The 12,739-nt window shown below is 40.6% G+C and overlaps 1 protein-coding gene across 1 annotated transcript; it reads right to left on the bottom strand.

Moving 5' to 3' along the window:
• Window positions 1–8,449: 8,449 nt before the first annotated feature.
• On the bottom strand, window positions 8,450–11,687 carry LOC123759613 (uncharacterized). The gene is made up of 2 exons (XM_045744745.2): window positions 11,584–11,687; window positions 8,450–9,563 (listed from the first exon to the last, which is right to left on the bottom strand). The coding sequence occupies exons 1-2, from the start codon at window positions 11,587–11,589 to the stop codon at window positions 9,141–9,143; spliced, it is 429 nt and encodes a 142-aa protein (XP_045600701.2). The 5' UTR covers window positions 11,590–11,687; the 3' UTR covers window positions 8,450–9,140.
• Between the last annotated feature and the right edge of the window lie 1,052 nt (window positions 11,688–12,739).

Below are 12,739 nucleotides of genomic sequence, written 5' to 3'. Positions count from 1 at the left end.
GGAGCGTGTCAGGTGCCAGGAGAGGCATTACGTGTACCAAGGCTTCAGGCATTTTGGAGTCTCGCCATTCCTCAGAACGTCATGTGGAGGTGAAGGAAAAACGAGAAAGGTCACTAAGTTCCAGGCGCGTAAATCAATACATCCTTGGATGGTGAACCAGGTGAGACAAGTTCTTCAATGTCACAGCTGTGCTACATGTCTCTCACCAACCAGATGGAACATCCTCAGAGCTATGCTACAGATCTGTCACCAACCGGTTGGTACATCCTTAGAACTGTCTTACAGATCTGTCACCAGCCGGATGGTATGTCCTTAGAACTGTCCTAAAGATCTGTCACCAGCCGAATGGTACATCCTTAGAACTGTCTTACAGATCTGTCACCAGCCGGATTGTACGTCTTTAGAACTGTCCTAAAGATCCGTCACCAGCCAGATGGCACGTCCTTAGAACTGTCCTACATATCTGTTACCAACCAGATGGTGCGTCCTTAGAGGCTCTTAGGTAATTATATACGTCTGATTAATTAATAATTCATAATTCAAGGTCCCCCCCTTGAGTTTGAAGGTTATTCAAACCAATTTTAATCTTCAAGTTTCATCTTGAAGCAAGTGTAACAAGTTTTATCTTGAAGTTAGTCTAGAAAGTTTCAACTTGAATCTAGCGTATAAAGTTTATTCTTTAAGTTGGTTTAGCAAGATTCGCCATTATGCTATCGTAACAAGTTTCATCTCTAAACTAATATAACTAGTTTTAAATTGGTGATAATTTAACAAATTTCATTTTAAAGCGGGTGTAACAAAATTCATCTTGAAGCTACTGTAGGAAGTTTCATCTTCAAAGTGTACCGAGTTTCATCTTGATGTTATTATAAAAAAAGTTTCATCTTCAAGTTAGTGTATCAAGTATCATTTTTACCCTAGTGTAACAACATTCATCTTCAAGCTAGTATAACAAGTTTTATTTTAAAAATATTGTAACAAATTTAATTTTAAAGCGTGTCACAACTTTATTATTGAAACTAGTGTAATACGTTTAATTTTGAAGCTAGTGTAGCTAGTTTCATGTTTAAGCTAGTGTAACATGTTTCAAATTGAAGCAAGTGAAATAAGGTATATCTTCTAATTAGTTCAACAAGTTTCATTTGAATGATAATATGACGAGTGAAGTTTTTCACGCTAGTGTAACTAGTGTAAGTTCTTCACACTAGTGTAAGTTCTTCACGCTAGTGTAACTAGTGTAAGTTCTTCACGCTAGTGTAACTAGTGTAAGTTCTTCACGCTAGTGTAACTAGTGTAAGTTCTTCACGCTAGTGTAACAAGTGTAAGTTCTTCACGCTAGTGTAACTAGTGTAAGTTCTTCACGCTAGTGTAACTAGTGTAAGTTCTTCACGCTAGTGTAACTAGTATAACAAGAGTCATCTTCACATTAGTACAACGAGCCATAAACTGAAACAAGTTTAATGTTTTGTAGGTAGTGTAAAAAGTTTCATCTTGAAGCTAATCTAACAAGTTCCAGTATAAAACTGGAGTAAGAAGTTCCTTCTTGAAGCAAGTGTAACACTTTTCATCTTTAAGCAAGTGTAGCAAGTTTCATCTCGAAGCTATTGTAACACATTTCATCTGGATGCTTATGAAACGAATTTCATCTGGAAGCCAACATAGCCCACATCAACTTGAAGTACGTTATATCCCAGCCTGAGATAGAACTACTAGAACTATATAAGAACATCAAAGCCACTACTAGCCAACAAGAACAAGACAGCAGTTGAATTCATAAATAACTTTGAAAATCAGTGGAAAATACGTACAAATAAACAAAGCTTCCAGATAATACACATTGCAACAAGAAACCCAGACCACATTATCCTTGACAACCGCCTGATCCAATATGCGGATGTAGGCAGAATACTGGAGCAATAGAATATAGATCAATAGAACAGGTATAAAAATTCACGTCAAGGATAGAATAAACAGAGCAAAAACGGCCTGATGAAAACTGAGAAGATTCCAAAGCCTCAGCACAAACATACAGCCACACTTATATAAGGCTCTAGTCCGGCCGCATCTAGCATACCCTTCAGTACCGCTACTGGAGGTAGCTTACAGAAAACAAACATGCAAAAACTACAAGTAGTGCAAAATAAGGCGCTAAGGAGAGAAGCAAAACACCGTCCACCATACGATCAGACAATCTAGGAGCTCGATGAATTCCAGAATTGAAGAACTTGGATTTTGACTCCAAGGTCTTTTTCTTCAATCTGCTGTAATGTTATTAATTTGGTAGTTGTGGCTTGGGTTGTTATGCCCCACATGCATGGTCGATATTAAAATCTGCAAATTTGATGATATAGTTTGTAATATTCTCAACTATGTCATTGATGTATGATATAGTTCACCTCCAACTATGTCATACTTCTAAGAATTTACAAATTCTTTAATTCAGCTCTTACATCATTAAGCTCGTGCAGCTCTTGTCAGTCTTGACACAGCCAAGGACCCCTTGTACTGTATTTAAATTAATTTTCCCATGGACTTTGAAAGGCTCGTGTAGTCAACAAGTCAATTTTATTATTAAAAACAGAATCGTGTTTGCAGTTTCATCTCTCAATTGAAAGAGATGTAGATGTAATAATAGAAAAAGATGAGTAGAAATAGATGCTGTAGCTATTGTAGCAAGTTTATATTATATTACCGTAGCATCATCAAGCTAATGTAATACTTTCATCAAGCTAACGTAATTCTTTCATTTTAGGTAAGTTCAACAAGTTTAATTTTAGGCTATTGTAACAAGTTTCATCCTGATGATAATGTTACATTTTTCGTTTTCATGTTAGTGATGCAAGTTTATTCTTGAAGTTACTGTAAAAAGCATCATTATCATCTTGCATCATTAATTTAGTGTAAAACGTTTCATCTTAAATATAGTGTTACAAATTTCATACTTAACTTATACAACAAATTTATTTCTTAAGCTAGTTAAATAGCTTTCAGCCTGAAGCTAATATAACAAGTATCATCTTGAATCTATTGTAACAAATTTAATCTTGAAGGTTATGGAACAAGATTATGTTAATACTAGTTAATCATGGTTCATTTCTAACCTAGTTTCATCTTCAAGTTAGTGTTTCTGGTCATCTTGAATCTAGTGGACCAAGTTCCTAATTGAAGCTTGTGTAACAAATTTCATCTTGAAGCAAGTTTACTCTTCAACTGGTGAAACAAGTTTTATATTAAAGCTAGTGTACCGTTTCATTTTGATGGTAGTGTAACAAGTGTCAACTTTAAGCAAGTGTCACAAGTTTCATTCTCACAGCTAGTATAACAAGTTTCATCTTGAAGGTAAAGTTTCATCCTGATGATATTGTAATAGGTTTCACTGTGTAACAACTTTTATTTTGAAGCTAGTATTCCAAGTTTAAGCATTAAACTTTTGAACATGTTTCGCCTCGAAACTAGCTTAACAAGATTCGTATTGGTGCTAGTGAAGCAAGTTTCATCTTTAAAATCTGGTGTAACAAGTTTAATTTTCATGCGAGTGTAACAAGTTTCGTCTTCAAGCTTGTATAACAAGTTTCGTCTTTAAGTTAGTACAGTAAATTTTATTTTGAAGCTTGTGTAATAACCTTCATTTATGAGCTAGAGTAAAAAGTTTCAACTCGAAACTAGTGTAGAACGATTCGGGTTGAAGCTTGCATAACGAGTTTCACGATGATGCTAGTGAACCAAGAATCATTTTGCAGCATGAGTAAGAAGTTTCATCTTGAAGCTAGTGAATCTAGTCTTGTCATGATGCTAGTGCAACACGTTTCATCTTTGTACTAGTTGTAACATGTTTTAGATTGAAACTAGTGTAACATGTTATAGATGGAAACTAGTGTAACATGTTTACTTTTGTTGCTAATCTAACAAGTTTCATTTTTATGTGAGTGCTGTAAATTTCATCTGCAAGTTGGTGGGGGGGGGGGGTAGAAATAGCCTAAGCTACTCTATCCCTTTGAGATGTATTTTTTTCTTGTCTCCATAAACATACTTGAACTTGAACTTGAACTTGCAAGTTGGTGTAACAAGTTTGATATTAAAGCTGATGTAACAAATTTCATCTTGATGCTATTTTAACAAGATTTTATATTGATTCGATTGTAAAAAGGTGTTTCCCTAAGCTGATGAAATAAGTTTCATCTACACAAGTGTAGCAATTTTTTTTTATCTTTATGATAGTGTAGCAAGTTTCAACTTTAAACTAACGAAACATATTTCATCAAAAGGTGTCAGGTTTCATGTCCAAGACAGACATACAGAGATAGACAGAGATAGACAGGAAGAGAAGGAAGAAAAAGGGGAAGAAGAAGTATGTTTGAAGACAGAGTCAGTCTCTCTCTCTCTCTCTCTCTCTCTCTCTGCCTCTCTCTCTCTCTCTCTCTCTGCCTCTCTCTCTCTCTCTCTCTCTCTCTCTCTCTCTCTCTCTCTCTCTCTCTCTCTCTCTCTCTCTCTCTCTCTCTCTCTCTCTCTCTCTCTCTAATTACCATAACATGCGAATGTCACGTAAATTTGAACAAATGTTATGCATAATACATTCTGAACTAGAGTCCTATTAGTTTGACATCAGTGTTTTGATAAAAAACAATTACACACAATTTATTCAGGAACTATATGCAGGAACACACAAAATTATTAATTATGCAGGAACATGATAGTATTATTCTAGTTGATCCCAACTCATAATGACTGATAACCAACATAAGTTTCGTAAAAAATATTCCTGCCTAACAAATCTATTAGAATTCTTCATTTACATGCACAAAAACTGGGACTCCAAACTTTGCACTTTGCGTAGATGTAATTTACCAAGACTCTCAAACAGTCTCAGACAAAATTGGAGCAAAAGATTACTTAATAATTATGCTTCATTACCATGATATTAAGTGTGGATTACGAGCCTCTGTTCAAGACTTTTTCGAAAGAAAATTTAATAATATTGAATACAGAATTGTCCAACTGTAACGGATGTGGTGACTCAGGATACTGTACTATGTGAATGAATGATTTAGAAGGTAAAATAACCTCAAAAATCCATATTTTTGCTGATACATAACTGCGAAAAAATATTACAGTAAGGCAGATTGTATATTTAAGTTGCCAGGTTTCATCTGGTACCATCCTTCTTGTAGAAGTTAGTGGGCGACTCCTGACGCGAATTACCGTACTTAACTTCCTCAATTAGGCTCTTGAATTCTACAGTTGTTGTTGTTTTAGATTTAGCTACTCAGAACTAAATGTCCATGTAGTACGGGCTATAGTGAGCCCGTAAATTATACAATCTAGGATTGAATTAAGTAGCTACAGTGAAGACTGGGTTGAGGTGGGGCGCTGACTCCAGCCTCACAAAATACGCTAGGCTGCCAGGTCCCGTTCTCACTCTGCTGATCTCAAAAGCCCGTTTTCTCAATTGTCACAATGTAAAAAATGGAGCAGTTTTACATAAGTAGGAGCAACCCACCTAACCTTCCGGAGCCGATATCAATGAGTCGTAGGAAACATCAAAATTGCGGTAATGTGAATTTATCCAAACCACCGCAGTTCTTACGTTAGGATCGAGTATAAAAAAATGTAATGTGTTCAGTACAAAGTTAATTCAGTTCATTTATACCCATTTTTTGGACTGTAGTGGAAAGGGTTACAGCGGCACATAATGGACTCAGGGACTGAGCCCCAAAATTCATTTAGCTAAGCAAGTTACAATCTTGATGAACTAGTTACAAAATTCAATGCACCTCGTTACATCAACAATGGGTTCGAGACCGACCACAAGTAGTTTCTAAACTTAGCAACTGACATGTAGAGAGCTAGTGTCACAATTGATATGTTTGTCCTGCACACCGCCCCCCATCCAGTGGGCAGCGGTGGATAGGTCAGTCACTTAGTACTACCTACAGTTAGCAAACTGAGGATATTTGGCTAAGATTTCTGGCAGCTTATCATTTTAAATAAAATATTTACACATCTCTTGAATATATGCTAGAGTTGTTTCTGAATTCACGTATCTTTTCACATTCCATCACATAGTGACGGAGGGTGTGCGAATAATTTTGTTGACAGTTTAAATTTGGTCAGGTCTACATCAGCAAATAATGAGAATTCCCAGAGATACTTGTAACCGAGTCTAAGCCGAGCAGTAGTAACATCTAGAAGTCTGCTGATTTTATTGGATGAACCATAAATGTGTGGCTCCTCTTGCATGATAGTATGATGATAGATGGAATTACTGGTGTCGATTTACTTTGCTTCAGATCTACAAGATAGGCTCCAACTTCACCACACTTCATTACCATGTCATAATCTGCTTCAACGTGATTGTCTTGTGGTGTTGAATTATCCAGCTCTTCACACTTATCACATTTACATTTTGTCCTCAACACAAGCTGGATATGCAGTCATTTGGCTTTTCCTCACTCGGGTCCTCTAGATTCCTTCAAAAGCTTTAGATGCCTTCAAAAGCTGTAAAAAACTTTTGAAGCTTCCTTCAAAAGCTTCTTCCATCGCCAGCTGCGTCTTCTTCATTCACGCCGACTATTTCTTGTGAGTTTTTTTTTTTTTTGTAATGACTTTAAATGACTTGTAATGACTTGCAAACTTTTGCACCTTTTCCAGCTTCCTTGTATGTTTTTTTAAGAAGGGGCTCGATGATGGGGACGGCATACTCTAAAACTCGTCTCACATTGGCGGTATACAGTGATCTAAAACCCTCCTCATTTAAGTTTCTCGAGGATGTTCTGACTTTTGGTAGGGTAGAGTATGCGGTTGCTTTTATTCCATTTATATGATCCTCTGAATTTAGGTTTGGTATTATGTCCACTCCGAGGTCTTTGTATTGGCCTTTCGGTCTTCTGGTTCCTGTTTCCATTTCCATCACCTTGCACTTGCTGGTATTGAACTCTAGCAGCCCTTTCATGGATCACCTCTACAGCTTGTTTAAGTCATCTTGGAGAATCTTACAATCCTCATCAGTCTCAACCCTTCTCATTATAAGACTCAACTCTTGCAGTCAAGGCGTTTACATAAATGAGGAATAGTATGGGTCCCAGCACCGGTCCTTGAGGCACCCCGCTTGTTACTCTACGCCAGTCGGACTCCTCACTGTCACTCTCTGATACCTGTCTGATAGGTAATTCCTTACCCATGTTAGTGCTTTTTCGCTTACTCCCGTCTACCTTTCAAGTTTGTATAGTAGCCTTCTTTGTGGTAGTGTATCAAAAGGCATGTTGGGAGTGCAGAGATACGCAATCTGCCCATACTTCTCTGTCTTGCCTTATTTTCCTTACCTTATCATAAAACTTCAGGAGGTTCGTTAGGCATGATTTCCCTTCCCTAAGGTCATGTTGATGTCTCCTTGTAAACCTCATTCTTACCAGGTGTGCAACTAGTCTTAACCTTATAATTGTTTCCAGTACTTTACAAAGGATGCTTGTGAGTTACCCTGTCTGTAGTTAAGTGACTCTTCTCTAGCTCCTTTCTTTCCATCATTTCTTCGGACTGCACCACATTTGCCTTCTTCCAGCAGCTGGGCAATTCGCCCTTTGTAAGTGAGATTAAAGATCACTTCCAGAGGTATGCTGAGGGCCTGTGGAGCTTGATTTATCATCCATGGTGTTCAAGTTCAAGTAAGTAGATTGAGACAATAAGATACATGCCAAAAGGATGTATGTTGACCAAACCACACACTAGAAAGTGAAGGGACGACGACGTTTCGGTCCGTCCTGGACTGGACCATTCTCAAGTCGATTGTGATGTAATATAGCACAATCGACTTAAGAATGGTCCAGGACGGACCGAAACGTCGTCGTCCCTTCACCTTCTAGTGTGCGGTTTGGTCAACATATTTCTACCACGTTATTGTGACTCCTCGTCTGCAAAAGAATGTATGTTATTGTCTCGCCTGCCGAGAACCGCCTACCCGCAGAAACCGTAAATGCCAAAACTTCAATTCTAAAATCATGGAGACAAATGAGGGAACCTTTGACACGCCACTGTCTTCCTGTCCTCGTCAAGGCCACTTGAGTGTTAGTGACCCTCAGGTAAATTTCAGGTAAATATGAGGGCGAGGAGCAGCGATGTGAGGACAAGGGGCGTGGACAAGTGAACAAGGAGCTGGGATACGAGGAGAAAGATCTAGGATACGAGGACAAGGAGCTGCGATATGGGGACAAGGAGCTAGGATATGATGACAAGGATCTGTAAAATAATGCTAATGAGCTGAGATACGACGAAAGGATCTGGGTTATGAGAGCAAGGAGCTGCGGTATGAGGACAATTACGTAGCTGGCATGTAAGAACAAGGAGATCGGATATGAAGATAAGGAACTGAGAAATAAGGACAATGAGCTGGGATACGAAGGCGGGTGAAGGAACGGTGCCCAACAACTAGGATTTGAGAACAAATTAAATCACATACTACGGTTAACAAATTTATTTAAAAATTTATCACAAAATGTAATATAACAAAATCGCTGTCATGTCGTGCTAGTAAAACTGACAACCAAAATTCAGTCTGAATACAAAAATAATGCTTTTGTCTATAGTAACATTCTTGATAAATTTGGCTGATATGACGTTATGACGAGGTGGAGTCTGGGGGTCGTGCAGGCTGCTGGAATAGCGAGAATATGTCACCTACAGTCCCATCTTCTACTGCACGCGGCTGCCTGCTAGTCCCAGGGTCGTCAGAGCCGGCTGGTACCAGGGTCGTCAGAGCCGGCTTGTGCCAGGGTCGTCAGAGCCGGCTAGTACCAGGGTCGTCAGAGCCGGCTGGTGCCAGGGTCGTCAGAGCCGGCTGGTACCAGGGTCGTCAGAGCCGGCTGGTACCAGGGTCGTCAGAGCCGGCTGGTGCCAGGGTCGTCAGAGCCGGCTGGTGCCAGGGTCGTCAGAGCCGGCTGGTGCCAGGGTCGTCAGAGCCGGCTGGTGCCAGGGTCGTCAGAGCCGGCTGGTGCCAGGGTCGTCAGAGCCGGCTGGTGCCAGGGTCGTCAGAGCCGGCTGGTGCCAGGGTCGTCAGAGCCGGCTGGTGCGAGGGGTCGTCGGGGGAGGCCGGTGCGAGGGTCGTAACGGAATGTTGATCACTGAGTCGTCGGAACCTGCTGGCGCCAAGCTTACTGGGTGCCAGGGGCGGGAGCCACATTGATATGGTGGGAGGCGTAACCCAGACCGGCAGGGAGAGGAGCGATGTGTGTGGAACCTGGAGTCTTGGCCACGTAACCCGGTTGCACAACCTTCGCCTCAACGGGCTTGTACTGTACTGGTACAGAGTACACGGAGGGGAACCCGTAGCCGGAGTGCGCGACGCCGGCGTAGGGGATGACGCCACCGGTGTAGGGAAGAACGTTAGCCGTGTTAGGGATGACTCCAGTCGTGTATGGGATCACACCAGCAGTGTAGGGGAAATTGCCAGCAGAGTAGGGGAAATTGCCAGCAGTGTAGGGGAAGGTGTAGGGGAAGGCGCCGTAGGAGTAAGGGCTGCTGACATAGTTGAGAGCGGCGGAGGCCACACCCAGAAGACACAGAGCGAGGATGACCTGTGGATGACAAAAACGTTGTTAGACAAAAGACTACTCTTTGCGCCCTGGAGAGGCCACTCCAGACCGACAACCAGAGCGCAACTCCATAGTCTCCTGAGACTGATGGATGCCTACATACTCTTACCCCCAAGAATCTTCACGATAACATGCATGTGACACGTTATAACTGACACTCACTTACACGAGGAAGTGATCACATCAATGAGTAACTTATACTTTACGTTCTGTGGTCAGTGTTTAGTGACAAAACTTAATGGTTAGTTATTATTACTATAGACTCGGGATACCATGAAATGTGGACCAACTCTGTGTGGTGTCTCATCTCTCACAAGTAATGAGACCCGAGGGAACCATAGCCCAAGTAAAGTGAGTAAAGTGATCGACTTACATCACTTACTTCTCCTCTACTTTTATTTTATATAAGAAACTTTGTTAATTTAGATTTTTATTTTGTTTTGGTGTTGGACTTAAGGCCCATGAAACTCTGGAGGAATATTAAGCCTACCACAAGAGAACAAATCCACAAGGGTCGTGACGAGGATTCGAACCCACATCTGAGAGCATCCCAGACCCTATCCCATCCCTACCACAAGAGTTTGTTGATCAAGCAGCAAGAAAATTATGATCAGGGTTAATGAAGATGAAAGAAAGACCCAGTATATGTATAAATGTATTAAAACCAAAATTTTTGGATGTAACCTACATCCTTTTTGAAAGTATTGTATGTAATATTCAGAACATTGTATCCAGTATTCATTGTATACAGGATACAATGTTCTGAACATTGTATACGGTATCTTGTGAAAGGATGTCGGTTCCGTCCGAAAATTTGGTTTTAAATACTTTTACATGCAGGCGATGAGTCACAATAACGTGGCTGAAGAATGTTGACCAGACCACACACTTGAAGGTGAAGGGACGACGACGTTTCGGTCCCTCCTGGACCATTCTCAAGTCAAAATACTTTTACATATATATTGGGTCTTTCCTTCACCTTCACTCAAAGACTAGGGCATTGTATAGTGAGTTTCACCATCATAGTTAATGTTAACTCTCAGTGTTTACACATGTGGATGGTGAAGCTCCTCAGGGCCTATATATCCTCCTTATAATGTTGTTAAGTCCACCATTTGGTCACCATTTGGTCACCATTTGGTCACCATTTGGTCCGGGAGACATCTCCCGTCACGCAGGGTGCAGTCGCACCTCCACAGATCTCCAGTATCAGCTCTTGATACTGGTAATGGCTCTAAAGGGCCACCACTTACGGGCTATTCATACCCGTGCCACCTTTTGGGTGGCTTAATCTTTATCAATCAATCGTTGTTAAGTCAATAACTGGTTCACCTTATGGCTCCCCATCATCGGGGACAGGAAGCCTGTTAGGCTTATCGAGGTCCCCATAGGCCTACCCCCCAGATGTGTCCACCAAACGGTTGCCTGATGAACATTAAGTCACCCAAGAGGTGGCACGGGCATGAATAGCCCGTAATGCCTCACTCCCGAGTGCCTTTATACTGAACAGATGCATCAGATGAGAGGAAACGTGGCCTAATCGTTTTAGTCCTGCACCACAGGACCCGTATACTGGTTATGCAGACAATGATAAACTATGTGATTAAACATTTCATTATCCAAAGACCCTGATGCTTACACACAGAAATTACAATAACGTAATGCATAAATGAACAAATCCACAAGGGCCGTGACTAGGATTCGAACCTACGCTTGTGAGCATCTTAAGGCAGCGTCTGGGATTCTCACAGACGTAGGTTCGAATCCTCGTCACGGCTCTTGTGGATTTGTTCATTTACCCTGATGCTTGTTGAAACATGTCTTTATTTTTTCCTATATATATATATATATATATATATATATATATATATATATATATATATACATATATATTAAGATATGCGAACAAGCCTGAATGGTCCCCAGGACTATATGCAACTGAATACAGTATTAGGATATACATAAGATACAGTGGGTGAGGACAGGAGACCCAGACACTTACCTTCATGGTGAAGACTTGAGGTGAGCTGTGAGTGTGTGTCCAGGTGTGTTCCTGCCCGTCTATATATACCAAGGCAGGTGAGACCACGCCCTCACCCTACCCCCACACACTGCCCCGGGCACACCCATCATCAGTGTCACCCTCCTCTCTCAACTACCATCACCCCATCTCCCTCCGGTGTTGCGGCTCTTATACAACCATCACTTAAATGGCCCAAACTATTACGAAATTTGTAGACTCTTACTTTTGTATTTAAATGACCATATATCCTGGTTGGGAACTCTAAATGACCCATCCAGGATTCGAACCCATGGCGTCCAGGATCCAGGCCGTCCTCATAAACAAAGGCCAAAGTCGATTCCATGCACCCGCCAAAAACCCTGTTTATGAATGAGAAACGGTTTACACACGACTCACAACAGATGACGTTCGAACACTTCTGGAACAAGTGCTTCGCTGACTACTTTTGTTCGAACCACAACGCTGTAAATGCTTCACCCACGTACTACAAATACAAATATTCCCCAATAAAACTTAAACACCTAACCTAACCTACGCCTAACTATACACAATATGCTAATATTCAATAATATTAATTTTTATTTGAGAAAATTACTATTTTTGTTCAACAGCATGTTTAAATTAGTAAATGCTTCTGTGGGGTCGACCGCTGGATGGAATGGACTTGGGCTGAGGACGGGTTGAAATGCTTCACCCACGTACTACAAATACAATATTCGCCAACACAACCTTAAGACTGAACCAAACCATTATATAAATATGCACAATATGCTTATATAATTAATATTAATTTATATTTGAGAAAATTTCAGTTTTGAATGAACAGCATGTTAAATTTATGGAAACGGAAGCCAAATTGGCAGGGACTTAACATGTTGAATGTTGCAAGATAGGAGTAGACCTGTTTGTACATAATCTGTTCTAATAGTGTTGATAGGTTTGATATTGGTTTGTAATTGTTTGTCTGCTGTATCGCCTCCTTTATGAACTGGAATTACTCTTGCTTTGTTAAGGACATTAGCCTGATGTTTCTGTGAGCAGCGTGGAGGTGGTATAGGCTGCCTACCTCATGGAGTATGATGCTCTTGAGGTCACAAACTTTCATTTATTTGGGACGTTTGCCAGGAGGTGTGGA

Source organism: Procambarus clarkii, chromosome 8 (assembly GCF_040958095.1).
Source record: "Procambarus clarkii isolate CNS0578487 chromosome 8, FALCON_Pclarkii_2.0, whole genome shotgun sequence".
In the NCBI taxonomy this organism is placed as follows: Eukaryota; Metazoa; Arthropoda; class Malacostraca; order Decapoda; family Cambaridae; genus Procambarus; species Procambarus clarkii.
This window is presented reverse-complemented; position numbering and strand designations above follow the sequence as displayed.